The 27453-nt window shown below is 42.0% G+C and overlaps 1 protein-coding gene across 8 annotated transcripts in view; it reads left to right on the forward strand.

Moving 5' to 3' along the window:
* LOC126340356 (serine/arginine repetitive matrix protein 1-like) overlaps positions 1-27453 on the forward strand; it is a 535554-nt gene that overhangs the window by 410959 nt on the left and 97142 nt on the right. For all 8 annotated transcript variants that reach the window (XM_050001684.1, XM_050001686.1, XM_050001689.1 and 5 more), the window contains exon 6: positions 26371-26492. In XM_050001684.1, the coding sequence (XP_049857641.1) occupies positions 26371-26492 (122 nt within the window). The remainder of the gene's footprint in view (positions 1-26370; positions 26493-27453) is intronic.

The following is a 27453-nucleotide window of genomic DNA, read 5'->3' on the forward strand; positions in this document are numbered from 1 at the left end:
CGCAGGAATTCCTTTTTATTCCATGATTACCGGTTTCGGCAAAACTAAATCCACCATCATCGGATCTAGGGAGGATAGAAATCACTATAAAAGTTGACTTGGATTCCACTTATATAACATTTACACATATAAATTTAGTTACGTACCTTAGGACACATACAGTTTACAACATCAAGGCAAACAGTGGTGACATTAATAGTTGCCTATAACACGCAGGTCTTACAAAATTGTCATAAGTAGCACAAAGGCGTCCATGAGAGATGACAAAAGCACAGGGGTTAATAAATTACAATGAGGCGAGTGCAAAGGGTTCTATGTCGGTCAGACGGGAAAGTCGTTCTTTACACGTTTTCGAGAACACACAAATGCACATAACAAGACTGCATTTGGAAACCATACGCGGTCGTCTAAGAATAAAGTTTTAGATACACGCCGAGAAATGGAGATTTTGCATAGAGTCCCCAAAGGAAAAGAGCTTAACATTCTAGAAAAGATCCAAATTTTATAGAAACAAAAAAAGGTACCCTAACTCATTGCTTAATGATCACCTCGAATCTGCAGACCATAATTTCTTTAGTATTTTTGACGAGGTGCTAGCTACAGTGAACTATGGGAACGCCGTCAATTCTTTTATGAATGTGGGGAGAATGTCCTATTGTAGGGCGATAGCTCCCGTCCCCAGTTTTACGCTTTCTTGGTCTTGGGTCTTTTACGACTATATAAGTATATAATCGACATAAGGTGGCATAACCTTTTGTACTGGTTTTGTTCGATGACTGTGCCATTTACATGAGGCAGCCACATGGTTGTACTTCTTATATTAAGTGGTTCTGTTAAGACCAAAACCCATAGGCTCATACGCAATGTGTATTTTATCGGTATGTTTTCTTAATATAAGACCAGATTGATACGCATTTGTGTAACCCTGCAGTCTTCTTAAATTTTTACATGACTTTTGGTAGGTTTTATATATGACCAGACAGATGTGTACTTGTGTAACTCGGCAGTCCCAGAAAATTTGCATTTCTTTTCGGTAGGTTCATATGTAACTAGGCAGATGTGCACTTGATATGACCGGAGAAATCTGCGCTTATACGCAAGGTGTGTTTTGTTGGTACTTTAATGACCAGACGGCTAAGTACTATGTAACCCTGTAATGTGCTTTAAATTTGTATATACTCTCGGTGGATTTTATATATCACCAGACTGATGTGCTGCGTATAACCCTGCAGATACTATAAAATATCTATGTATGATCGTATCTTGTTACATGTAGGACCAGGCAGATGTACATTTTTGTATTTCCGCAGTTATCATGAAATTTGCATTTGCTTTTGGATATGTCGTATATGTTACCAGGCAGATGTGCAATTGTGTATGTCTGAAGCTTTCATAAGTTTTGTATATGTTAACGTGATACAGTAATCTCTAAAATTATGTACAAGCCCTAATGACGTAGTATTACCACACACGCACAGCCTGTTATGTCTCGAGCTGTGACACTCATTGGCGCCTCTTCTGCTAGCGCCATCTCACGACGCGGCCTGTAGTGTAAGAACAAAGCCGGAGTTGCGGTAGTACCTAGCTTGCGCTTGTATGTGATGGAGACACTTAACATTTATAATGTCATCTCTCTTGGACGCCTATGTGCTACTTACGACAATTTTGTAAGGCCTGCGTGTTATAGGCAACTATTAATGTCACCAATGTTTGCCTTGTTGTTGTAAAAGTATGTGTCCTAAGGTATGTGAGTAAATTTATATGTACTCATGTTATAAAAGTGGAATTCAAGACCACTTTTATAGTGTCATCTGTCCTCCCTAGATCCGATGATGGCGGCTTTAGTTTCGCCGAAACCGGTTGTCATGGAGTAGAAAGAATTACTGCGATCTTGGCTACCAGTTTATTGTTCTACATGCATCTAGATCGCTCCCACATTAGCACAATGTGTTCCCAACAAACGTTGTTAGTTACATAGTATTTCTGTTAATCAAACTTCCAACAGTCTTATTATTTTGTTGCCAGTAGCTTAATATCTTTTGCTACCAAAGGGATGTCACTTGGGAGTTCTAGATTTTTGGGGTGCTATAATTTGTATTTTGAATATATAAGGACATACGTGCAGGTTCGATGAATTATTTTGTGTTTCCCTTTTCCGCAGTTTTGATGTAATTTTACAATGAAAGGATGTATTAATCTACCTTAATTATTATTCTTATTTAACAGTTGTCGTACCTGAATTCCTTGTTATTGTAGTCTAATGGCCAATCATTCTTAGATGCCAAATCATTAGGATCTCAGTTTATGCGTCGGTTCAGTCAAATTTACCCATGTTTTGTTGGTATGAATTGTAAAGGAAACTTTTCGGAGCTGTTCCGACATTGCGATTGGCCTCTCTAACTGTGGAAAACCACATATCACAGTTATTGCTTCATCCAAAAATACCCTATGATACACATTTAACATCTGAATAACGCAGTAATTGATATGATGTGCAAAACCGGTGAATTCGAAATACAGAGTGCCGTATTTTCGCTGAAATTATTTACTGAATTAGTCTCGTTGTAATCTGGGTCAGTAGCATAAAAATTACTAAAGAAATGGTTCAAATGGCTCTGAGCACTATGGGATTTAACTTCTGAGGTCATCAGTCCCCTAGAACTTAGAACTACTTAAACCTAAGTGGCCTAAGGACATCACACTCACGCCCATGCCCGAGGCAGGATTCGAATCTGCGACCGTCGCGGTCGCGCCGTTCCAGACTGTAGCGCCTAGAACCACTCGGCCACCCCCACCGGCAAAATTAGTAAATTTCTCTTTGCAGCTTCTAATTAAAGCAGCAATTATGAGAAAATATGCATCATTCGGTGCGACTTTTCTTATAATTGATATGGATCCAAAAGCGATTGCGATATCTCAAAACTATTTTTTTAAACTTTCATTTACCTCTTAAGCAGCACATTGTCTGTTATGTTTTGTCGGATATTTGCATTATCGTTTTTGCAACATATAGCGGGCGTCAGGCCAAACGGATACGGCTCATCATTATTAACGTTACAGTTGGTCAGTCAGGTCATTGTGCGGTATTTCATGCGGCCCGATAGATACAATTAATGTCAGTTGCTCTCACAGCGTAGACGATAGCGCATGAAATTGCTGAGCCGTTGGTTCAGATTCGATCCTTGCACCATCCAATGCACAGTTTTTGTATCGCTCTCTTGTTCGGTTTTAGGAACCAAACAGAGAACGTTTTGGCAACACCATCATTGACAGTCTTATTGAATTTACATGGGCAAAGGCCTGTTTGGTATCTTCAGTGCTTGTGAAATTGGAAACGACGCAGCTTATCGAATTTTTTCTTCAGAATTATTTCACAGCACAACCCATCCCGCTACACGCTTGCAAGTGTTTCTCTTGTGCTTCAGTGTGCGTATATACATACATATAGAACCAAAGTAGTATAGGCATGCGTATTCAAATAAAATAGTATGTAAACAGGCAGAAAACGGAGCTACGGTCGGCAACACTTATGTAAGACAACAAGTCTCTGGCGCAGTTGTTAGATCGGTTACTGCAGCTACAATAGCGGGTTATCAGAATTTAAGTGAGTTTCAAGGTACTATTCTAGTCGGCGCACGAGCGATGGGACGCATCATCTCTGAGGTAGCGATGAAGTGCAGATGATTCCTTGAACATCAGGAATCCAGATAAATATCAAATCTCCGACACCGCTGCGGCCGGAAAAAGATCTATATGACGGGACCAACGACGATTGAAGAGAACCGTATAACGTAACACATTTGCAGCCCTTCAGCAAATTGCTTTATATTTCAATGCTTGGCCATCACCAAGTGTCAGCGTTTGAACGATTCAACGAAACATCGTTGATAAGGGCATTCGGAGCCGATGGACCACACGTATACCCTTGATGACTGGATGACACAAAGCTTCACGAATCTCCAGAGCACGTCAACAGTGACATTTGTAAGAGACCCACTTATACGAGGAGCCTGATTGTGTAAAATATTTCTTGATAAATGACATGAAATGATTATCACATGTATAAAATTAGTATCTTTGACACTACTGAACCAAAGATGTTGCCTGAGTGATAGAATCGATTGGAAGTAGGGTGCGCGGAGCGCAGTAGCATTTGCCGTTGCACTCTGTTAAAGGTAGGATGTAAGACTTAATGCTAGTGGCTAGCTATGAGAATTTATCCGTTGGCCTCTGGACGCAGCATCATACAGTTTTGTAAGGTAATGAAACTTTGTACATTTAGTTTTAACTATGCAGCAACGCAATATGGATTTTGCTAATTCTATCAGTACCGACCCTTGAATGTAGGAACCAAGTAATTTCCGTCGGATTTAATGTATAGTTTACTTAAGTATATCAGATTTGTAATATTTTGTTTATTTTGTAAACCAGATACAAAAAATTTTAATTTTGGAATCTATTTTGTCAAATGCTGTAAGACCTTTTGTCATGTAACTATCCAAGTAGTGTTAACTACGTCAGTAAAAGAGAATTGTAGAACGGTTGAGAAGTTCACTGATTTTGTGAAGGAGAAACTTTATTCTGAATGCAATTTGTGAAGTAAAGAATTCAGTCTTAGCATATCCCGTTATCAGTACCTCATCGTCTTCCATGTCGTGTTTTTTTTTTTTTAATTCAATGAGTCAAAAAAAAAATTTAATGTGCCAGAATCAGAAAAGTATTAATGTTTGTAACAGTTTCGATGCGGGCTGCATTGCGCAGCGCTGAGCCAATATCCAAAATTATCACTGAACATTTGCAAGGTTGTTCATTTGTCAACTAATCTACTGACATTATTTGTATGAAGCTATTTAACGGTCAGCAACACACTTCGCTGAGGTAAGATTGAATATTTCGTATGTCTGCTGTGGAGAGTACAGAATACCAAGGTTACTTACATCCGTTGCGACTCAAAAGCTAAGAAAAATGTATTTCATTGTTTATTTGCAAAGTGGATTTTATAAGTTTATTGCACAGAACCATAGAACTCTGTGCTCACGTGAGTGAGTAAATGTCATAGGGATTAATTTTATTATTGACATTATATACTAGTTTTCGAGATTAAGTAGTTTAATTTTCTTTGGATTACCTTAAAACCGATAAGCATACCATTTTCTCAACAACACATCACACAGTAAGTTTGGATAACACAAATATATTTCTTAAAGAAACTCACACTTAAGTATTATTAAGGAGGTTACACATTGGACTGTTGATGACTGGAAACATGTTGCCTGGTCAGACTAGTCTCGTTTCAAATTATATCGAGAGCATGGACGTGTATGAGACTGTTCAGGCTGGTGGAAGTTCTGTATTGGTACGGGGCGGTGCCCGTTGGAGTGATATGGCACCCCTGATAGGTCTAGATACGATTCTAACTGGTGACACGTACGTAAACATCCTGTGTGATCACCTTCATATATTCATGCCCAATGTGCATTCCAACGGACTTCTGCAATTCCAGCAGGACAATGCGACGTCCCACATATCCAGAATTGCTGCAGAGTGGCCCCAGGAACTCTCTTCTAAGTTTAAAGTTTAAACACTTCCGCTGGCCATCATACTCCCCAGAAATGCACATTATTGAGTATATCTGGGATGTATTGCGACGAGTTATTCAGAAAGGATCTCCACCTCCTCATATTCTTCCGGATTTATGGACAACCCTGTAGGATTCATGGTGTCAAATCGCTCCAGCACTACTTCAGATATTAGACCAGTCCATACCCCGTCGTGTCGCGGCACTTCTGAGGGCTCGTGGGGGCTCTATCACTCATTTTCTTTTTTTAAAAAAAAGAAGAACGTGCTGATTGAGTAGAGATAGGGCATTCATATTCATAGGACATGTACGTTAGTATGTTCCGCAGACATGATTACCCTTTCTGTCACCGCGGCTCAATACGCGCCAAGTTGCCTCGTAGACACATGATCCGCCATGGCCCCTGCTCAACTGCTTGACGCGTGATGGCAACGACGCTTACAAAGCGCAAATGGTGTCGTGTAGTACAGCTGCACTCACCGGGTTCCAAAGTTCATCGGTGATTCATCAGATTGGGTCACCATATCCCACACATTTTCAGTTCGCAGCAAGTCTGCTGATCTGGTGGTTCGGGAATAAAGGCTGACATCTTGTGACGCCATTAAGGATCAAGTTGGTGCAGCAGCTGATAAATGGAGTCGAAGCCGGCATGATTCAAATGATAATCATTTCTGCAGAACATATCGAAACACATATCTTCTGTTTTTTCTTAACAATATATGAGTGTGTGTGTGTATGAAAGAGAGAGAGAGAGAGAGAGAGAGAGAGAGAGAGAGAGAGAGAGAGAGAGAGGGAGAGAGAGAGAGAGAGAGAGAGAGAGAGAGAGATATTGAATGTGAGGTTTATAACCATTTTCCTACGAGAGTATAGCTCATTAATAATACACATAGGATATTTAATGCAAAGAGTCTGAGAGGGATTTAGGTGATCAGTGGTCACATATTTGCACTTTAAACTACAGAATATCATTGAAATAGAGCCCTGGGGACGACGAAAAGTTGCAGAACTATTCTATGGCAAGACGGAGATGTCTAAAGCAGATATTTCCAGGGCCTGATGTGGGCTCTGTGACCATTATTTATTGATTGCAAACAGAATAAATTGTAAAAAGATATTTCCTGGATACATTGAAGAAAAAAGAATACAGATTTTCGTAAGAATTCTAGAAGAAGCATTACTCAACATTGGGGTAAAACAGGATAGAGTAATGTAATAGAAGGTGTATGGGTAGCTTTGAGAAATGAAACAATCAAGACAGCACCGGGTCTCATAAGTGAAAAGACAAGCCCCAATAGGAACCTTTGGATAACTGAGAAAATATAAAACTTCCTTTGTAAATAGAATAAAGTATAAAACTGAAACAAATTAAGTAGACCCTAGGGAATACAAATGTGTGAAACATGAGACTAACAGTAAATGCAAACTGGTTTGGCAGGACTGACTAGAGAACAAATTCGATGCTGTACAAACAGTGCTCGTCTACGCGAAAGATACACACCACCTAAAGGAAAAGTAATGTGACTTTTGCAGAAAAAGGAAGCAGCTTAGATGGCAAGACGGTCCTAAGCGAAGAAACTAAAGCTGAAAAGTGGCAGACACAGTGTCTGTATACGTGAAACAGACTTTGGAACACGTCACAGAAGGAGAAGAGGAATTAGGTGAAGATGAGATGAGAGATATGAAACTGCAGGAGGAAATCGAAAGAGCCCTGACAGGCCGAAGATGAAACCAGGCCGCTGGAGTAGACGAAAGTCCCGCAACGTTATCGAGGTCCCTGGGAGAGCAAGCCGTGACAGGACTAATCCACCCGGTGCAAATGATATATGAGACAGGGGAAATACACTCATACTTCAAGAGTCGTGTAATAATTCCAACTGCGAAGACGTCAGATGCTGAAAGGTGGGAATATTACCGAACCATAAATTTAACGATTCATGGTAGTAAAATACTGACACGAACTGGCTACAGAAGAATGAAAAACTGATAGAAACTGACCTCGGGGAAATTTAGTTTTGGTTCCTGAAAGACATAGGAACAAGGGAAGCAGTATCGCGCTCAGATCTTGTAAGACAAGTCTAAGGAAAGCAAATATACGTTCATAGAATTTGTATTCGTAGAGAAAGCTTTTGACATCTTCGACAATGCCACACTCGTAATTTTGAAGGTAGGGGTTAGAAATAGCAATGAAATCGGAAAACAGCTGTAACAGTCGAACAATACAAAAAGGAGTCGGTAATAGAGAAGAGGTTTCTAGCCTAATCCCGAAGTTATTCATTGTCACTGAGCAAACAATAAAGGAAAGCAAGGAGAAGTTTGGAAAGGCCATTAAACTCAGGGAGAAGAAATAAAATTTTTCATTATTGCCAATGACATTAAAATTATAAGAGAAGGCAAGTGGCGTGGGATAACTGTTGAACGGTGTGGATAGTGTCTTGAAGAGATACAAAGGAAGCGCCAACGAAACTGATACAGGCATGCGTATTCAAATACCGACACATGTAAACACGTAAAATACGGCGCTGCGGTCGCCAGCACCTAATAAGAAAACAAGTGCCTGACGCAGGTGTTGCATCGGTTACTGCTGCTACAGTGGCGGGTTATCAATATTTAAGTGAGTTTGACCGTGCTGTTATAGACGGCGCACGGGCGATGGCACACACGATCTCCAAGGTATCGATCTTCCCGTATTACAATTTCAGCAGTGTACTGTGAATATCAGGAATCCGGTAAATCATCCAATCTCCGACATCGCTGCGACCGGAAAAAGATCATGTAAGAACCAGACCAATGACGACTGAAGAGAATCGTTCAACGTGACAGAAACGCAACCTTTCCGCAAATTGCTGCAGATTTCAATTCTGAGCCATTAACAAGAATCATCGTGCAAACTATTCAACGAAACATCATCGATATGGGCTTTCGAAGCCAAAAGACCACTCGTGTACCCTTGATGACTGCATGACACAAAGCTTCACGTTTCGCCTGCCTCGTTGGACGAGTCTCGTTTCAAATTGTATCGATCTGACGGACTTGTACGGGTTTGGAGACAGTCTCATAAATCCATGGAGCCTCCACGTGAGCAGGGGACTGTTCAAGCTAGTGGAGGCTCTATATTGGTGAGGGAGGTGAGGTGTTGGAGTCATGTGGAATCCCTGACATGTCTACATATGACTCTGACAGGTGACACGTACGTAAGCATCTTGTCTTGTCTGCATCCATTCATGTTCATTGTATATTCCGACAGACTTGGGCGATTCCTGCAGGACAATGCGACACCCCACACGTCCATAATTGCTACAGAGTGGCTCCAGGAACACTCTCCGGAGTTTAAACTCTTCCTCTGGTCACCACACTCCCCAGACATGAATGTAATTAAGCATATCTGGGATACTTTGCAGCGTGCTATTCAGAAGAAATCTTTACCGCCTCGTACTCTTACGGATCTATTGACAGCCCTGCAGGATTGACGGTGCCCTTCCAGCAATACTTCAGACATTAGTCTAGTCCATGTCACGTCGTGTTGTGGCACTTCTTCGTGCTTGCGGGGGTCCTACACGATATTAGGTAGGTGTAGCATTTGTTTTCGCTCTTCAGCGAGTTATAAAATGAATATCAGCAAAAATAAAACAAGGCTTATGGGATATATTGCTAAACCGCCTTGTCGAGATGTAAATACACTGACGGAAAAAATCGCAACACTAAAAAATAATTATTGTAGAGTAACGGAAGTCGGGAACACATTCGTCTATGTGACATATTTAAGCGATTAAGATTTGCAAGAGCACAGCCTAATTTATGCGCGAGGTAATCGATATAACCACCAGAATGTTGAATACAAGCATGCAAACGTGTATTGCTTTGTGTTGCACAGGTGCTAGATGCCAGTTTGTGGGATGGGTTTTCATCCCTGTTGCTCTTGGTCGATCAACAAAGGGACGGTTAAAGCTGTGTATGACGCGAGTTGTCGTCCGATGGCGTCCCATATATGGTCAACTGGAGACTCATGTAGTGTGGAGCAGTCCAAGGCTACACGTTAACACTATGTAGAGCTTATTGTGTTACAACAGCGGTATGTGTACGAGCATTATCCTATTGTAAAACTCCCCTTGGAATGCTGTTCATGAATTTTTTTTAGTGCTCAGAGCCATTTGAACCATTTCAGAAGAGAATGTGAGCTCTAAGGTGGGCTAGTGATGTCACATTAGCAGCAGAGTTCATCGCCACCATGGTCGCGTCATACGATGGGACGGTCATCACCTCGACAACCCTCCCTCAACTACATCTCCAACCTTCCCTTGATGCGATGAAGGTCACAACCGTCACACCCAGCATTGAAATCACGTGATTTTCCTATAGGCGTCTGAAGGAAACATTTCAGACACATCGACACTCGAATCAAACACGAAAAGGACTCAGTAAGTGGCATAAAACGCCACACTGACACGACCTCTTGCCTTCCGCTGTTCATTTTCATTTCTTCCGCAGTCGAAAACGACAGCATGCTGCGCGTTGTGCTACAGAACGACATTCTTCACAGTCTTTCAGACTGCAGACGCCCCCGGACGTTTCATCCCTTCTCTAAGGAAATCATGGTACGGCAACAAGATGTAATGTTATCTGCGACCTCTCCAAATAATTCGAGTACATTTGAATGAGATCCAAGCAGAAAATGTGCTTACGCTTATTGAGACCTCCATTTCTCGCCCGATGTGGTGCGATCATGGAGAGTGTGACGTTGCCACGTACTTGAAAAAGACGACAAGGGATCCCTTTGTGATCCCTCCGTTCAGCAACACGGTCAGTGCCATCTTTTCACCTTCATTGAACACTTTGAAACTGTATCTCAACAGAGGCAACGCTTGACCGATTCTTAGACGCCTACAGACCCCTCGCATACCTCATGCCCACAAACAGGCGCTATAACAGCAGTGTAGCGCCACTCAGATGTAGGGTTTCAAAGGCGTTGCTGGCTCGCACGAGTCTAAGAATCGGTCAAAGGTTGTCTGTGTACAAGCATATTTTTAAAGTGCTCAAGAAAGGTGTACGGGTGGATCCAAGGGCGTTGTCGATAAGGGGTCTTAAAGGAATCCTTGGCGTTTAATGCATATGTGGGTTAATGTCGCATCTCTCCGCATCCCTCGATCATGCCAAAGGAAGGTGCAGGACAGATGGCTGCAAAAGTTAAAGCAACCTTTTCTGCCTCAGACGACATTCATAGTTCGTCGAATTGGTTTGAACAGTCCATAGCGGTTCCACATGTGTACCAGAGAAGTTGTCACATCATGCTCAGTGGAACATAAGCTGCACGACGTCCTTGTAGGAGGTGTGAATCGTCCGGGGGTATGGGCAGTGGCAAAAGTTACGAAGAACGTCGTTCTGTTGCACGATACTCTGCAAAGTGTCGCCTTTTACTACAAAATGCGTGTAAATGAACGACCCAAGGCAAGGGCTGGTTTCATTGAGACCTTTTATGCTACCTCCTTAGATATTTTCGTGTCCATTCTTAGTGGCGCTGCCTCAAATGCTTTCTTCTTCACCTGTAAGAAAATGAGCATAATTCCAACGCTTTGCACTGCGGTTTCGACCTTCTTGGTAGCGGAGGCGTCAAGAGGAGGCGTGAAACGTTGGTAAAGTGGGAAGGAGGGCGGTCACGACCTCCACATCGTGTGGCACTTCCACGGTGCCAGAGAGATCTTCTGCGTCAGTAAGCGGTGGAAAAATTGGAAATTTGTGTTAAGTTCCTATGGGACCAAACTGCTAAGGTCATCGGTCCCTAGGCTTAAACACTACTTAATGTAACTTATGCTAAAGACAACACACACAGCCATGCCCGTGGGAGGACTCGAAACTCCGAAAGGGGTAGCCGCGCGAATCTTGGTAAGGCGCCCAGACCGCTCGGCTACCCCGCGAGGCTCCATGCGGTGCCTTGGAGTATGCATGTTCATGCAGATTGCTACTGAAAATGACTATAAAGTCAAAAGAGGATAGGAAATGGAATGTAGTGGTACAAGGTGCCCTCAGCCACGCACCGTACAGCGGCTTGCGGAGTATCTACGTAGACGGAGAAGTAAATGTGTTCTGGGTCTTTCAACTTTTAGCAGACAGTAAATTTTCGCAGCTACTCAAGTTTCCACTCACGAGTCATTCTTAGCACTGAATGAATTATTTTCGGCCTTAGGCTTCGACAAAAATAGTTGGATTCATCTTATGTATCAGAATATCACTGTTAATGGAGTCCACTTTGTACAGTGAGATACATCATGAGAGAAACTGACTGCATTAAGCATTATTAAAATAAATGTACCTTCTCTGCTTTTCCCAAATAACATGTATCTCTATACATGCGACAAATTGAAGCAAAAACCAAGTGAGTCGAAAACAGCAAGCGGGGACGAAGCAGCTAATCACATCCCATTGTGATGCATTGTGGTGACAAAAAACTAAGGCTCAGGTGGAAGTTTAAAGCGTCTGTCAGCTTTTCTTCCCTTGACAGAAGGAACATGATTCCATTAACAAATTTCAGAGGCGCCGTAATGGTTCCTCGATTCCGGCGGCAAGTTGGATGAAAAGTTGGTAATGATCCCGGATTACCGCCCGCGGGGGCGGCCGAGGATTAAGAGGCGCCCCCCAACGGGCGTCTGCCGCCCTAGGGCGCCATTATGCCGTAACAAATGTTCCAATTAATTAGGCTTAATTTTATTTCTGTTACTTAAATCGGAAAGTTTTAGGCCGAGCCTCTGCTCGGCTCTGCTTGGCACGGCCTGCCGCTCAAACGGGGTAGGGTAGCTGTTAGCGGCCGTCGAAAAGTTGTACGCGGACGGGGGAGTGAAAGGTCTGCTGCGGCCGCGACTGCCGCTCTCCCGAAGCAGGTAGTAGTGTGGCCGGGGCCGCCTCCTCGAGCAGCACCGTTGCGTGCAGAACGACTCCTCGACGTAATTACGTCGGTACTGGAAACGTCGTCGAAATTAAATTCAGCGTATATGGCTCGTACAAACTGCAGCCAGAGATCACTTTCCTGATTAAGAGAAAGTACCCGCAAGAAAGTATTTATTCAGCCTTTTGATATTAATCTATAGATGTACCAACGTACCTTTTGAGAAAACGTGAGATGCACTGAAAAATTGAAGTCCCATGCTTCTTTACAGAGCGTAGGGGAACGATGTGGGAGACCCGCACCGCTTTGCTAGGCAAGGCCCTTGTGGAGGTGTCTTGCCATTGCCTTCCTCCGACCGTGATGGGGATGAATGGTGATGATGAAGACCACACAACACCCAGTCATCTCGAGGCAGGAAAAATCCCTGACCCCGCCGGGAATCGAATCCGGGACCCCGTGCTCGGGAAGCGAGAATGCATTAAATTCTTCAATGATCAGGGATGTGCCAGTAAGTTAACGTATCGTCCGTGGTATGTTCAAATTTTAAACGTATATCCTCATCTTTAGAAATTTTATTGCAAGAAAGAAAATAGAGGCTGCATATAACTCTTTCTCTTATTCTAAAGTTAGTTTCAACCAAGAGGTTAGCGTCCAGCAGAACCTGGACACAACAGTTACTAAGAGCATTCAGTTTTTTAATGAGAGAGACTCAATGCATGATCAGTTTGTTTAGTATTGCGACTAACGCATATCTAAACTATCTCCGAACAGGCCTTGGAAGGCCCAATGGTTACCGACCTGCCGCCGTGTCACCCTCAGCCCACAGGCGTCACTGGATGTGGATGTGGAGGGGCATGCGGTCTCCACACTGCTCTCCCGGCCGTATGTCAGTTTACGAGAGCGGAGCCGCTACTTCTCAATGAAGTAGCTCCTCAGTTTGCTTCACAAGAGCTGAGTGCATCCCGGTTGCCAACAGCTCTCAGCAAGTCGGATGGTCACCCATCCAAGTGCTAGCCCAGCCCACTAACGCATATCTACAATTTTAAAATCTCATTCACGATTATTTATCAGTGTAGATACATGTGACCCTATTCTTACAAGTATTATGTACAAATACTCCATTTCGCTACTCTTTTGGCCTAGTGAGCTGCTTATCAAGTGACAGTCAGCTGATGTTTTAATAATCTATCTCTATTCTGAGAGAATGTACATCATGATACTTATACAATAGGAAGTGCACTGAAGATATACGATGTACGACAATAAAGTAATGAGACTGATTTTCTTTACAAGATGTGGCAACCCTGCAAGCTTACACAATATCTTCGACCTTGGTTTATAAGCTGCTTCTAGTGCAAGCAGCATATCGATGCAACTGCTCAGTCGTGAGTTGTACTGTAATAAGTTAACACGTGTTTGTGTCTCTCGTCACGGAAATGGAACCGCATATTGCGCATTGGTAAGTCATTTCTTTTTGGTTAAATTGGGTCAAAATGCGACGACAACTTACGGTAAGCTTCAGAAGGCTTTTGGAGTGCAGGTTGTGACAAGAGCTCAAGTTTTTCGTTGTCATAAAATGTTTAGTGAAGGCAGAATGAATGTTGAAGCTGAAGACCTTACTGGACAACCATCAACCTCACGGGCAGATTGGGTGATCTCGTACAATCTCATTCTCTCTTCGTGGCCGTGCCAATATTGCTGATAATTGGGTTCTGCATCACGATAATGCGCCATCCCATACTGCTCTGTCAGTACAGCAATTTTTAACCTCAAAACGAATTTCAGTGCTACCACAACCACATTATTCACCAGATATCGCTCCGTGCGTCGTTTTTCCTATTTCCACGAGTCAAAACGGCTGTCAAGGGACACCATTTTCAAACAACATAAGATGTCCAAAAAGCTGTGACGTTGGTGTTGGGGGAGATTACAGAGGATGAGTTCCAGAAATGTTACCTTCGATAGCAGAAACGCTGGAAAAAGTGTTGGGAATCAGAAGGGAGTTACTTTGAAGGAGACAAGACTAAACGTGACTAAAACGGTAAGCAACATTTTTCGCACCTTGTACATTGTAATTTTTATCGGCTTGTGGTGTTTTTATTTTCATTAATAAAATTAATATCTTTTATGTAAGCTGGGCAACATAATTCCAAGAACTGAGATCTTCATCTTCACCATGAACCTTTCTACTGAATAGCAGCTCTCCATGTAGATCGAGTATAAGCAAACTACTCCATATTCACATAATTGTTACCTCCCAATTTACTCACGACTTCTTTTAAAGATATTCAGTGAAGTATGCCTCGCTCTCTGATTCTTCGTATTCCTCCTTCTAGAATATATATAAAAAACTTGTTGTTGCGTATTATGTGATCTCGTCTTCTTTCATTTATTTTCTTTAATGTCCTTTGTACATCAGTTCTCTGTGAAACTTGTAGGTTCTGTCCTTCCCTTACGTTTTCTTAAGTGTCTGTTAACAGCGTACTTCAAACGGTTGCCGTGATGCGGATGAAGTTTATAACCTGTTTCTTCTTGAGATTATTTAGTCTCTCACAGAGTACTCCATTCGAAAAGTTCACGAGTAAACTGTTGGATGTCAGTGGCCAACGGGCACCATATTTCGCAGGAGACAACGTTTCTATCTTCAGCTGAACCTGAAGATGGGAACGTGGTCGTTTGCCAACATACTCTGCCCGCTGGGCACTGACATGTGGCAGTTCACCATTGAACTACTTCGACAGTTTCGATGAAGCAAAGAAACGGGAGTAGGAATACAGATAGTTAGGTTTGAGATGTCATAGTTATGATAGCCAAAGCTGAAAGAAACCTCATTAGAAACTTAGAAGATACTTAAACAATCCTAAGAAATCAATGCACAATGGATATATACACAAAGAACGCAAAAATACTTCTGTGGCGCAAAGAATCAGAAGAAATACAAATTAAATTGAGTGCAATGAGGCAAAATAAACAGTACTATGTAAATATTTATAGAGTAAAATAACAAGATGCAGAAACGAGCGAAGATATAAAACTAATATTAGAGGGCGAAAATAACATTTATGAAAATAATGATTTGTCAAAAACCATAATTACTGAAGTGAAGATAACACCGGTTAAAAGTCGCTTGTGAGGCATAGCACTTTATAGGTGTGAAATGTACAAATAAAAACTAATGAATTGTACCGGTCTCTAAATGACGACTTCTGTCAAAAATACGAGCACTTATATACGCATGGATAAAGAGATGATCTATGTACCGTCAACCACACTGGCCTGAAATAAATTTCCCACATGTCACTAGAATATATCGTGGTGTAACGGTTCAAACTGTAGTGGTTTTTGGTTTCAAATATTTCGAAAATCTACGACAAACGTAGTTCAACTGGGTCCGAGTGATACAGCAACCAGCGACAGCAAAGATGTATTATGCATGGAAGACGATGACCCAAGTTTGAGACAGGTAACGTACACTACGGCAAATGACACAGAGATATTTTGACATGACTACATCAGAAAAAGAAGGATGGAAGATTAGGTTTAACGTCCCGTCTACGTATGGGTCATAAGAGACGTAGCACAAGCTCGGACTGTGTCAAGGATGTGGAACGAAATCGCCCGTGCTATTTTAAAGGAACCAACCCAGCATCTACTTGAAGATATTTGGAAATTACCACTAAGCCATCTGCTACGTGCACAAACAATAACTCTTTGATTTCAGTCGAGACTTGCACCTTCTTTGTCTTGTGCCTTTGTCCCTCATCGGTGCAGGATAACCATAGTTGCTGACGGATTTGGCATGGTCAGTTTTAGGGATGGCCAGATGTGCTGCCTGTCGCGACGTCATCGTCCCCCCTTTAACCACGGACCCCTGTACTTAACATGTATACCTCGACTATCTGCATGGAAGTGAACGGTAACTTTCAAAATATTGGCGAATCATGTAACAGGTGGGACTTGCGTACCAGCCCGGTATTCGCCTAGTGAGATGTGGAAACCGCCTAAAAACCACATCCAAGATGGCCTGCACACCGACCGTCATCGTTAATCCTCCGGGAGGATTCGATGGTGAGTTCGAGGCTTTTACTGTTAAGCTGACCATTCTCAAAGATCTGGTGATCACAATGTGACGTAGAATGAGATGTCTTTAAAACGCATCTTTCCTTTTTAAAAAAAAATCATACGAAACTAAATCTGTTGTTTCCTTTCAGCATGAAACAGGGTAGAGAAAATATCATGATCACAATGCGCAGCTGATAGTACTGCCTTCTGAAATCTGGTATGTGTGTCGTATTCCAGGCCTGGTCGTTTCTTCAGGGTCTTCATGACACTCTCCTACGTGTCACACAAATCTGCGATCATTCGTGTAGCCATTCTTCGTATGTGTCCAGTATCCTCTGAAAGTCCTATTTAGTATGGATCCATGCACTTCACCAAAATTCGAGGGCAGGTCGTACGAGTGTTTTGTAAGCAATCTCCTTTGCAGACTGATCACATTTCCCTACGATCTCCAGTTTGCCACCTTCTTTACGTATAAATGAGCCTAAGTATCATTCCATTACATATCCTTACAAAGACTTACATCCATGTTTCTGCTTGAGATGACTGATTCCATTTGTGCCTAATTGTTATTTTAGCAACAGGATACTATGTTTTACGAAGTGAACAATTTTTCACTCATGAAATTAAGTTTGCTATATTTGCACCACTTTAAAATCTTATAAACATCCAAGAATATCCGTGCAGCTTTGTTCTGTCAGTTCTTGATTATAGATAACAGTACACAAACACACACGCACACACAGACACACAGACACACACACACACACACACACACACACACACACACACACACACACACACACAGATGATACACTCATGCATTATAGCAGGATTTATTCAGAAACTTTTTTGGGTCCAGGAGGAGGAGTAAGGATATAATCATATGATATACATCTACATCTACATGGATACTCTGCAAATCACATTTAAGTGCACGGCAGAGGGTTTTTTGAACCACCTTCACAATTCTCTATTATTCCACTCTCGTATAGCGCGGAAATAACGGACACCTATATCTTCCCGTATCAGTTCTGATTTCCCTTAATTTATCATGGCTATCATTTCTTTCTGTGTGGGTTAGACCAAAGAAATATTTTCACATTCGGAGGAGAAAGTTATTAATTGGAATTTATTGAAAAGATTCCACCGAAACGAAAAGTGCCTTTATTTTAATAATGTCCAACCCAAATACTGTATCATTTCATTTACACTCTCTCCCCTATTTCGCGATAATGCAAAACATGTTGCCCTTCTTTGAACTTTTTAGATGTACTCCGTCAGTCCTATCTGATAAAGATCCCATACAGTGCAGCAGTATTCTAAAAGAGGACAGACAAGCGCAGTGTAGGCAGTCTCCTTAGTAGGTCTGAGCGTTCTTCCAATAAAACGCCGTCTTTGGTTAACCTTCCCCACAACATTTTCTGCGTGTTCATTCTAATTTAAGTTGTTCGTGATTATAATTGCTAGGTATTTACGGCCTTTAGATTTGACTGATTTATCGTGTAACCGAAGTTTAACGGTTTCCGTTTAGTACTCACGTAGATGATCTCACACTTTTGGTTACTGAACGTTCACTGCCAATATTGGCACCATTGAGATATATTTTCCTTCTGGTTTTTCAATTTGTTTTGATCTTCAGATGACTTTATTAGTCGATAAACGACAGAATCATCTCCAAACAATCTAAGACGGCTGCTCAGATTATCTCCCAAATCGTTTACGTAAATAAACAACAGATAAGGGCTTATAACACTACTTTAGGGAATGCCAGAAATCACTTCTGTTTCACTCTATGACTTCCCGTCTGTTACTACGAACTCTGACCTCTCTGACAGGAAATCACGAATCCAGTCACATGAATGAGACGATATTCCATAAGCACGAAATTTCATTACAAGCCACTTGTGTGGTACAGAATCAAAAGCCTTCCGGAAACCCAGAAATACGCGATCAATCTGAAATACCTTCTCAGTTGCACTAAAAGCTGCATGCTAGTAAAGAGCTAGAGGTGTTTCACAAGAACGATGTTTCCTAAATCCATGTTGACTGTGTGTCAATAGACCGTTATCTTCCAGGTAATTCATAATGTTCGATCACAATATGTTTTCCGCTATGTGTTTAAAATTAGTTGTATTGTCTGTTAAATTCTTCTCGTCACTTTGTAGGTGGCCAAACATAATACAATGATGGATTAAAATCACAGCACCCAAATATAATTTATGTAGAGTAATGAAATTTTCGGAGTACATGCCAAGGTAACATATTTAACTGATGAACGTTGCAAAACAGCAGGTCAATATGAGTGCAGGATAAGCTATTGCAGATGTGAAATACTGGTACATAGATAACAGCTGCAACAGCCAGAATGCTGGATGCATACAAGCAAGTATGCCTGCATTGCGTTGTACAGGTCCAACGTGTCAGTTTGTGTGTCGCAATTTGTCGGCCAATACAGTGACGGTTAATGCTGTCTGTGAATGACGCTGGCATTATCGTCCGATGATGTCCCACATGCGCTCGCCTGGAGACAGATCGGATGATCGAGCAGGCCAAGGCAACATGTCAACACTCTGTAGAGATTGTTGGGTAACCACAGCGGTATGTTGGCGAACGTTATCCTGTTGGAAAATACCGCCTGGAATGCTGATAATGAATGTCATTACAACAGGCCAAATCACCAGATTGACGTACAAATGTGCGGTCAGTGTGCGTTGGTTAACCACGAGAGTGCTCCCGATGTTATACGAAATCGCACCCAGTATTGTAACCCCAGATATATGTCCGTGTGTCCAATGCGCAGACAGATTGGTTGCAGCCCCCAACTGGCGCCCTTCTAACCAACACACGACCATCACTGGTACCAAATCAGAACTAGCTTTCATCCACAAACATAACAAATGTCCACCCGGCCCTTCAATGAGCTCGCTCTTGACACCACTCAAGTCGCAAATGGCGGCATTTTGCGTCAGCGGAATGCACAATACAGGGCGTCTGGCTCGGAGCATTCCTTAAAGTAACCGATCTGAAACAGTTATCTGTGTCTCTGTGGTACAAACTGCTGCTCAGATTTCTGCTCCAGATGGAGTACTTTTGCCAGAGTCATGCACCGAACAGGATGGTCTTCCCTCTCGGTAGCATCACGTGCCCGACCAAAGTTCGGGCTTCCTGCGACCATACCTTCTGGTAGCCATCACTGCCGGCAATGATATACAGTAGTTACTTCTTGCCAAGTCTTTCTGCAATATCCTTGAAGGTAATTTCACCTTCTCGCAACCTCGTAACTTCGTATCTCTTTGAGGTATTGATAATGGAGACTCTTTCGCCTCAAGGACATTCTTGAGCAACACCAAGTCACCACGCGCAGTCTTAAATGTAACTAACGCTCATGACCGTTACAGAGTGTATTTAAAGCAAACGTGATCTGCATCTCCCAAGTGGCTGTACCAGCGCCACTTATGCGACTAGAGTGATGTCTGAATAGCCGTCATCTTCCATTGATAGAAACACGCACACTGTTCAAGGAAAATCTCAGCCGTGTTGTGACCTTTTGCGTGTAGTTATTTACTAACGGGCCGTAGTTCACACACAGCAGTAATGTTCAGTTTCGTGCGTGGGGAAACTCTTGTGTGCTATTGCTCTAGCCTGCTACTGTAAAACAGTCACATTTTCCGTTCAACAGGTAGTTAATTCTGTCACATGCTTCGAAAATCATGAGACCAGAAAGTAATTTGAAAAAACGTGTACCTCGACGATAAATGTTGTAATTATCCGATATATTACATACGTAAAAGGAGGTATCAGATATTCCGAATTTCTGTAGCTGCATCGCTTATAGTTCAGAAATTAAGGACGGAAAAAAACTGGATAACATAAGACCCGAAATAACACTGACAGATATTTGACCAAGTTTTGCGGTGTGTAGCGCACGGACCCTTGCGTGCTGTGATGATGCACTGCACTCGTTGCAGTGGGTTGGAAGCTCCTGCAAATTCTTAACACAACTATTCTGTTAATCCAACTTTTCTACATTTCAAATTCCTTTTAATTTAATTTAGAAATTCTATTTTATATTTTATACTTTATCGTTTTATTCACCTCCGTGGTTTTAACACCTCTTGCTGCAGATATACAGTAGAATATCTACGTTTCTGAAAAACTCACTAGCAAGATAACGAGAGTTGCACACAGGGCTCTTGAAAAATGTGGCCAACATATGCTTAAGATCGAGCAGATACGGTAATGGGTAACATTCAGTAAGGGATAAACGCTGGAAGACGGATGGGAATCTATATAGCGCTACATACTTTTTAGCGATGTGGACAAGGAAACAGCGTTAACAGTTATGAATAAACATGGAGAAATACTGTGAATATATAGGGGCCAGAGGCATCTAACCGTTTATAGGTTCAGTTTTGAATCTTAGTGTTCCCAACCGTTCCCATTTTTTCCGTATATATCTGTGTATTGATCCACCATTTATTCGTTTCATGCTAAAAACGAATTCGTGTATGGTAATTACAACATCTCTCATTCAATCTGCGTGACATCCTAGAAACAGGCTCTCCGCTCCACGATTACTGTCTCCCGCTGCAATATGTGACACTCATATTTTGGTTAAGCAAATCTGGTTCGAATGTGTAGCCCTGATTTGAGTCTCCTCTACCTCGACACACAGCCCCATCCTCAAAACGTTAAAACTGGTCGAACAGAAGTATTGTAATCAATATCTCTCTTCCGTGAATTGACCTTGTCAGCATTCGTCCAACAAATGTGAGCCTGCACATTTGATTTCTACACAGTAACTTTCATGTCATCGTGTCCCTTTAAATCACTTCTCAAATACACTGTCAATCCAAAAACCTTGAACACACGATTAATGAAAATAGACAAACGTTAAGATGGTTGTTTTAATGCAGTAGATATTTTACGTAGCTTCCCACCACTTGAGTGCAACGCACAGAACGTTCATACAACCATTTGAAACTGTCAGGAAAGAGTTTCTTTGGGATGTTTTTCAACTTGCACGTCAGATAAGTTTGAATGTTGCTTACGTCGTGAAAATGTTTTCCATTAAAGAAATTTCCGCAGTTGGTCGATTTGTAGTAGGTTCACATTCACAGCGCCAAAACGTATCACCGGTGAAAATTATTTCCACAAAATAATTCTCTGTGGTTTACATTTCCATCACGTCGCAGCAAGCGCCTAAGCTTGGTTTTTTTTTTTTTTTTTTTTTTTTTTTTTTTTTTTTTTTTTTTTTTTGTTCACGAGTCAACGCGTGCGAGGTAAACCTTGCGCACACTTTTTTCTTCTAGAAAATATTCTGGCTCCAGTGCGATTTGCGACACAATGAGTTGACGTACTACTGCCGCACGTCCACTGCTGATCACTGCCTGCTCACACCTGACTGGTCGAATGAACATCTGTTGTTTATAGTTGCTAGTTCAGGTTGCCGTCGTAGTTGCTTCTTGCTGCGCTGATTTCGCTCCTATGCCAGGAATAAAAGCAATCTCAGAACTTTTTGGACAGACAGTATACGAGCGTAGATAACTAAGGCCTGCGAATGATTTCAGATGTAGATCACACAGTCAAACGATTTCGGAGCATTTCGTCTGTTTCCCTCGATACATATTATTTACCTTCCATGTCGCTTATTTGTGTTTAGATTCATCTGTAATTGTTTGCACTGGGCACCAATTATCTGTCAGTCCGTCAGTTTTCGTGAACAACTTGCACACAGATGCTTCGTTGAGGCTTTGAGTTATCCGTCAGTAATTTGTAAACACAGATGAGCCAAAAATTTATGACCACATCATTCATACGTTTACCTCCGCGTTTGGTACGCTATACATCAGTTATTCTGCTTCGCATTGATTAGGTAATTCGTTCTACGGTTCCCGGAGCTATGTGGCACCACATGTTTACACATAGGTCACGCAGTATCCGCAAATTACGTCCTGGGGTTTTGTGGAACTAGCAACCGACAGCATTCCAAATGTGTTGTATCGGCCTCAAATCAGGTGGCCGAGTTATCAACGGCAGCCCACTATCATATTCCTACAAGATATTGTTTTGACAACATGGCAAGACATAGGAGTCGGCTGCTTGAGTGCCCCATGTTCAACAGTGAGTGCTGATATACACCAAAACATCTTTGCATGTACGAAAATTGTACTCTGTCAGGAGATATGCCACCGCCTCCATCTTTAACGTTCCCTAATGAGGCATGATCCAAAACTTTGTCGCCAATTGGTGGCTTCACTGTTCTTCAATCATTTTCCACAGGTGCTCTCGACAGTAGAATGCAAAGAGTCGTCCAACTTTGCCGTTTCCGAGATTTTCGCTCCAAAGCGCCAGTCCATAACACTCTACACGTCTACACGTCCCCTAAGTTGCTTATGTCAGTGCATTTCCTCATTTGTTGCAAGCATCGTCTGAGTTCCTATTACATGCTTTCCTTATCGCGTCATTAGGATGCGTCTCCTGATACATCATACCGATCCTCCCACTCAAGGTGTCCACCAAAGTTTCCGTTTTAATCACTCCTGCAACTCTTTCATCCACCCTCAAACACACACACAAACTGTAACAGAAAGAATTAACAATACCTTTCTTCTTAACGTTCAAACTCACTTTCGATTCATAATAAGAAACTGCACACTGCGGAGGATGCAAACAACTAGCTAGACTGACCAAGCTGGTTCAAGCAAATTTTGCCGGCCCCGTTCGTCATTTAGAGGGGGCGGATACGTCATGAGCCTGGCGTTCTGCCAAGTTGGCAGCCCTGCCAGGCTAGCGGCCGCAGGTCGCAGCGGCACACCGCGCCTCTTTGTTTGCCTGTCAACCACGACCTCGTTATTAACTCGCACCCACACAATGTACAGCGCGTGCTACTATGACGATGGGCCGCCCTTCTCATACAGCTATGGTGCAGGCTGGGAACGAGTAATGAGATTGTTGTTGTCATCATCATTATTATTATTATTACTGCCATTAAGTGTAGAAAAAGTGCGTAAAAATGTAGCAGTTGTCGCCTACGTTATTAGATCAGGTCGTCAATGCATTTCTTCTTCTAGCTGCAGAGTCGAAGAAGAGCCTTACATGCCAACAATGGTGCCCGTTCATAGTATGCTAAGAAGGAGTCATTTATCTAGCAGAATTACCCTACAAAAATTATTTTTTTCCTGCCTATTGTTCTCATTCCGTTTCCCTGCACCGTGTTTAACCTGAGGTAATAGCAATGGTGGTAGCGTGTTGGCCTGGATGTATAATAAATAGGAAAAGCTTTAGCCTCATGGAGTAATATCGTCACATGTGGACGACTCTGTTAAGTTCACATTGTTTTGTGGGATAGATAGAATAGCAGTACAGGTGTGTTTGTTCTCACGCTTCTACAATGATTATGACATCCTGTGAAATTACTATTCTAGTCTCTTTGGCAGCCTTTGATAACGTCCGCTAGCAAGTAATCTGTTTTAGACGATCGGTGAGCACCACCTAAGAGACGAAATAAAACATAACAGGAGTACACAGGGAAGGAAATGAGATTAGGATTTCTAATGGGATGTCCTTCATTCAGTTCCCAACACGTATTAAGTAAATCCTTCTTTTTTTTTTTCCTTGTCGGAGACGTTGCGTCTCGCGGCGAGGGCAGGGGCGGTGTGGGGCGGGTGTTTTCATCGGTCTTCTGACCCATATGAAGTACGCCACCGGTCCCTCAGTACCACTTCCTCTTTACTGACTTATCCATCACAGAGTAATGGTTAGACTCTGGGTACAATCTCTTTCTTCTCAAACCTAGAAATTTATATATTCCCTGTTGTTATGACACATTTTCCGACATCTTCTTCCCTCTTGTTATCAGTTTTTCCAAATATTCCTCACCTCACTGTTTCTGTAGAGAAACAACTCATTTCTTATCAGTCCATTTAATTTTAACAGCCTTCTGTAACACTGCAAGTCAAACACTTCGCTACTCTTCTTTTCAGTTTTTCTTTCAGTCGATGATTCACTTACATTCAATGCCGCACTTCACATTTAGCGTTCCCCAAAAAATGTATCTGGAAATTAAAGCTTATAATTTTTTTGTGCCAGTCTTGCTCTTATGTCTTTTCTGTTGTGCTACTGTCGACTTTAGTCCGAAGGCTGGTCTTATGCTGTTCTCCATACTAATCTATACGGCACAAGTCTTTCCTACCTTCATTACTACTCAACCATGCTCCCATTGGAAACTGCATTCTGTAATCGAATATTGATCTCACAGTGTAATTCTTACCAAAACATTTCCTTCCATTAATAAACTGAAGATTGCTTCATGGTCATCATGTGTTTATCAAGCGATTTCTTCTTTTAGTCAAGTTCTTTTTTCCAAAATAGAGTCAGTACCGGTGCCTCATCAATTATGCTATGCAGCTATGTAATCTTTGCGTTCTCCAGCGGCACCACACAAAAAAATTCGAATCCTTGCTGGTTTATCGTCCAACTTTCACTTCTCTGTGTTTCTATTGCAGACAAATGCCTTCTTAAAAATGTCTGTCTTGCCAGTGCCATTAAAAAGCATTTCTGATCCCACCACGTGATACATCAGTTTTCTTTTTTCCCTATGGCGATATCCATTTGATCACTTTTCGCTCTGAGTCTGCATAGAGAAGCAATTCATCTGCGGGATATTTTAACAACGAAGATGCCGTTGCCATTTTGCCATACAGTAGAGCTACATGTCCTTGGTAAAATAACGGCTATTGTTTCACTTTCCTTTCATAGCAGATTCCATACCTAATGTCACAAGATTACACTAGTCAGTTATCCAGACAAATGCTCTCCAAGTGTAATAATGGCTGCTTACTTTCTTCAGGAACCATTTCTTAATCTGGCCACTCCACAGATACCTCCCCAACGTACGGCTTTCAATCTCGTTGATGCACATATGACATGCCTCCGCAGCAAGGCTCTTTGGTCATAATGGGACGTCCGAGTCCATTCAAAGCGCGAAAACTATCAACTGCAAAACAGTTCTAATCATTCGACTCAAGTCGGATGAACAGCACACAAGCGAATAACTGGTTCAGGTACAGACGAGTAACACACTGTGATGGACAGCGGAAAGAGTTGTCAGTGAAGCGCGGTTTACATGAGGAGAAGGTAATCCCGGCACTCCTTGGGGATTGTCTCCATTCATTTTTAATGCGAAAGAAGAAACTGAAATGTGTGCGTATGGCACTAAACATTTTCTCAGTTATTAAAAGCACTCCTCCGTCGCCATCGAAAATAGTATCGGTACACACAAGTGCGTTGGCGCTCCACAAGGAGGTAGAAGAATTTAATGTCATTGGTGGTCGAAGTTCCGCTGCCATATTTAACTAGCAAATAGAGGGGTGTTGGTGGCGTAAAATTTCTGATGATAAGACTATTGCACTAATAATCTACATTACGTTCCTAAGCCCCCACAGTGATTCACTGAGTGAAGACTTGTGACACTACAATGGTGGTCCATCCAGCAGATGTGGCATAAGGTCCCTTAGCGATAGTCGACATGACTAGGCTATGTGTTGACAACACTTCCCCCCCCCCCCCCCCCCCATCCTTCTCTCATCAGCAAACAACACAACACCACAGTATACACATATATCCGTTATAGTCAACAGATACCTTTCGCACATAATACTCACACAGAGTAAGGAAGAGGATACCGTGTGCAGATGAAGAAAACCCTCTCCAGTCATCCGGCTGAATCTACTTCTCGGCGCCACCCAGCCAAAACTTAACAAATCTTCCTTTTCTGACTTACTTATGAATCCCGTGATCTGGAACTCCATGTTTTGCAAAAGCAATCTGTAGTATGATTTCTGTGTCATTGCAGAACGCGATGCGCAGAAACCGTGGCTGCCAGACGACGAGGGCAGCGGCTTCAGCTCTGAAACAGAACTCGACGACGAAGACCTATTCCTGCAGCAGCGCAGGGCTGCGCGCCGAGGGCGCAAGGTAAGGTACATCCTGATCCTAGTCAGAAGGCTCCGCATATTTACCCAAACACTGCAGATTGCCATACTCGAAACTGACGAAAACGGCGGAAAAGACTACACTTGATTTCTGAACTAGATAACATATTTATACACCTCTCTTCCTTTTGCAAATATGTCACTACATAGGTGTATTGTATATGACTGCTAAGTGTGAGACAGACAGTACTTTTTATTATACCAAACACTAAGTTTTCATCTTGTTCGATTCATACATGTACCACTGAAAGAATGGACTTGGCGAAAGCCAATATTAGTCTAATTCTGGATTTAACATTTCTGTGAGTTCAGAAGTTAGAAGGCTGCGGAGCATTAACTGTTAACATGAAATCATATTTTTATTATTATCTGAGCTAGCGTTATCGTGTTATACAAATTTTTTAGAGATCTTCTGTTACGGATTATAAAATATTTACAGAACCGTCCTACGGTCCTGCCAGTGAAAAGAATTTGTGGTAATGTGCTTACCTCTGTCAGTTCAGTCTCGTATGAATTCAATAGGCTCGTGCAGTATTCTGCTATGGAAAGTACAAGTGGTCTCTTTCAGCTACAAACTGCAGTTGACTGTCCAGAGGCTGGATATGTTCTAATTCACACAAACTGGACAATTGGTTGGTGTTTTGCATAAGCAAACTGCTCACGTCTGGTGCTATACAGCATTTATTTAGGTGAAGTTTATGACACAATTATTTTCATGGCTTTAATTTATGACCCTCTACCATAACATGGCTACTCCACCCTTAATCCTGTCCCAGTAGCTCACATTATTTATGTAAGACTAATTTACGATCCAATGCCATAACAAGGCTGTCTTTTTATTTCAGATACCTTATCTTAATTACTATAATATATGTATCATATTGGTCACATGATGTACAACTCTGTACTTAGTTTGCTTTATTATAATTCCAATGTTGAATCAC

The sequence above is a fragment of the Schistocerca gregaria genome, chromosome 1 (assembly GCF_023897955.1).
Source record: "Schistocerca gregaria isolate iqSchGreg1 chromosome 1, iqSchGreg1.2, whole genome shotgun sequence".
Taxonomy (NCBI): Eukaryota; Metazoa; Arthropoda; class Insecta; order Orthoptera; family Acrididae; genus Schistocerca; species Schistocerca gregaria.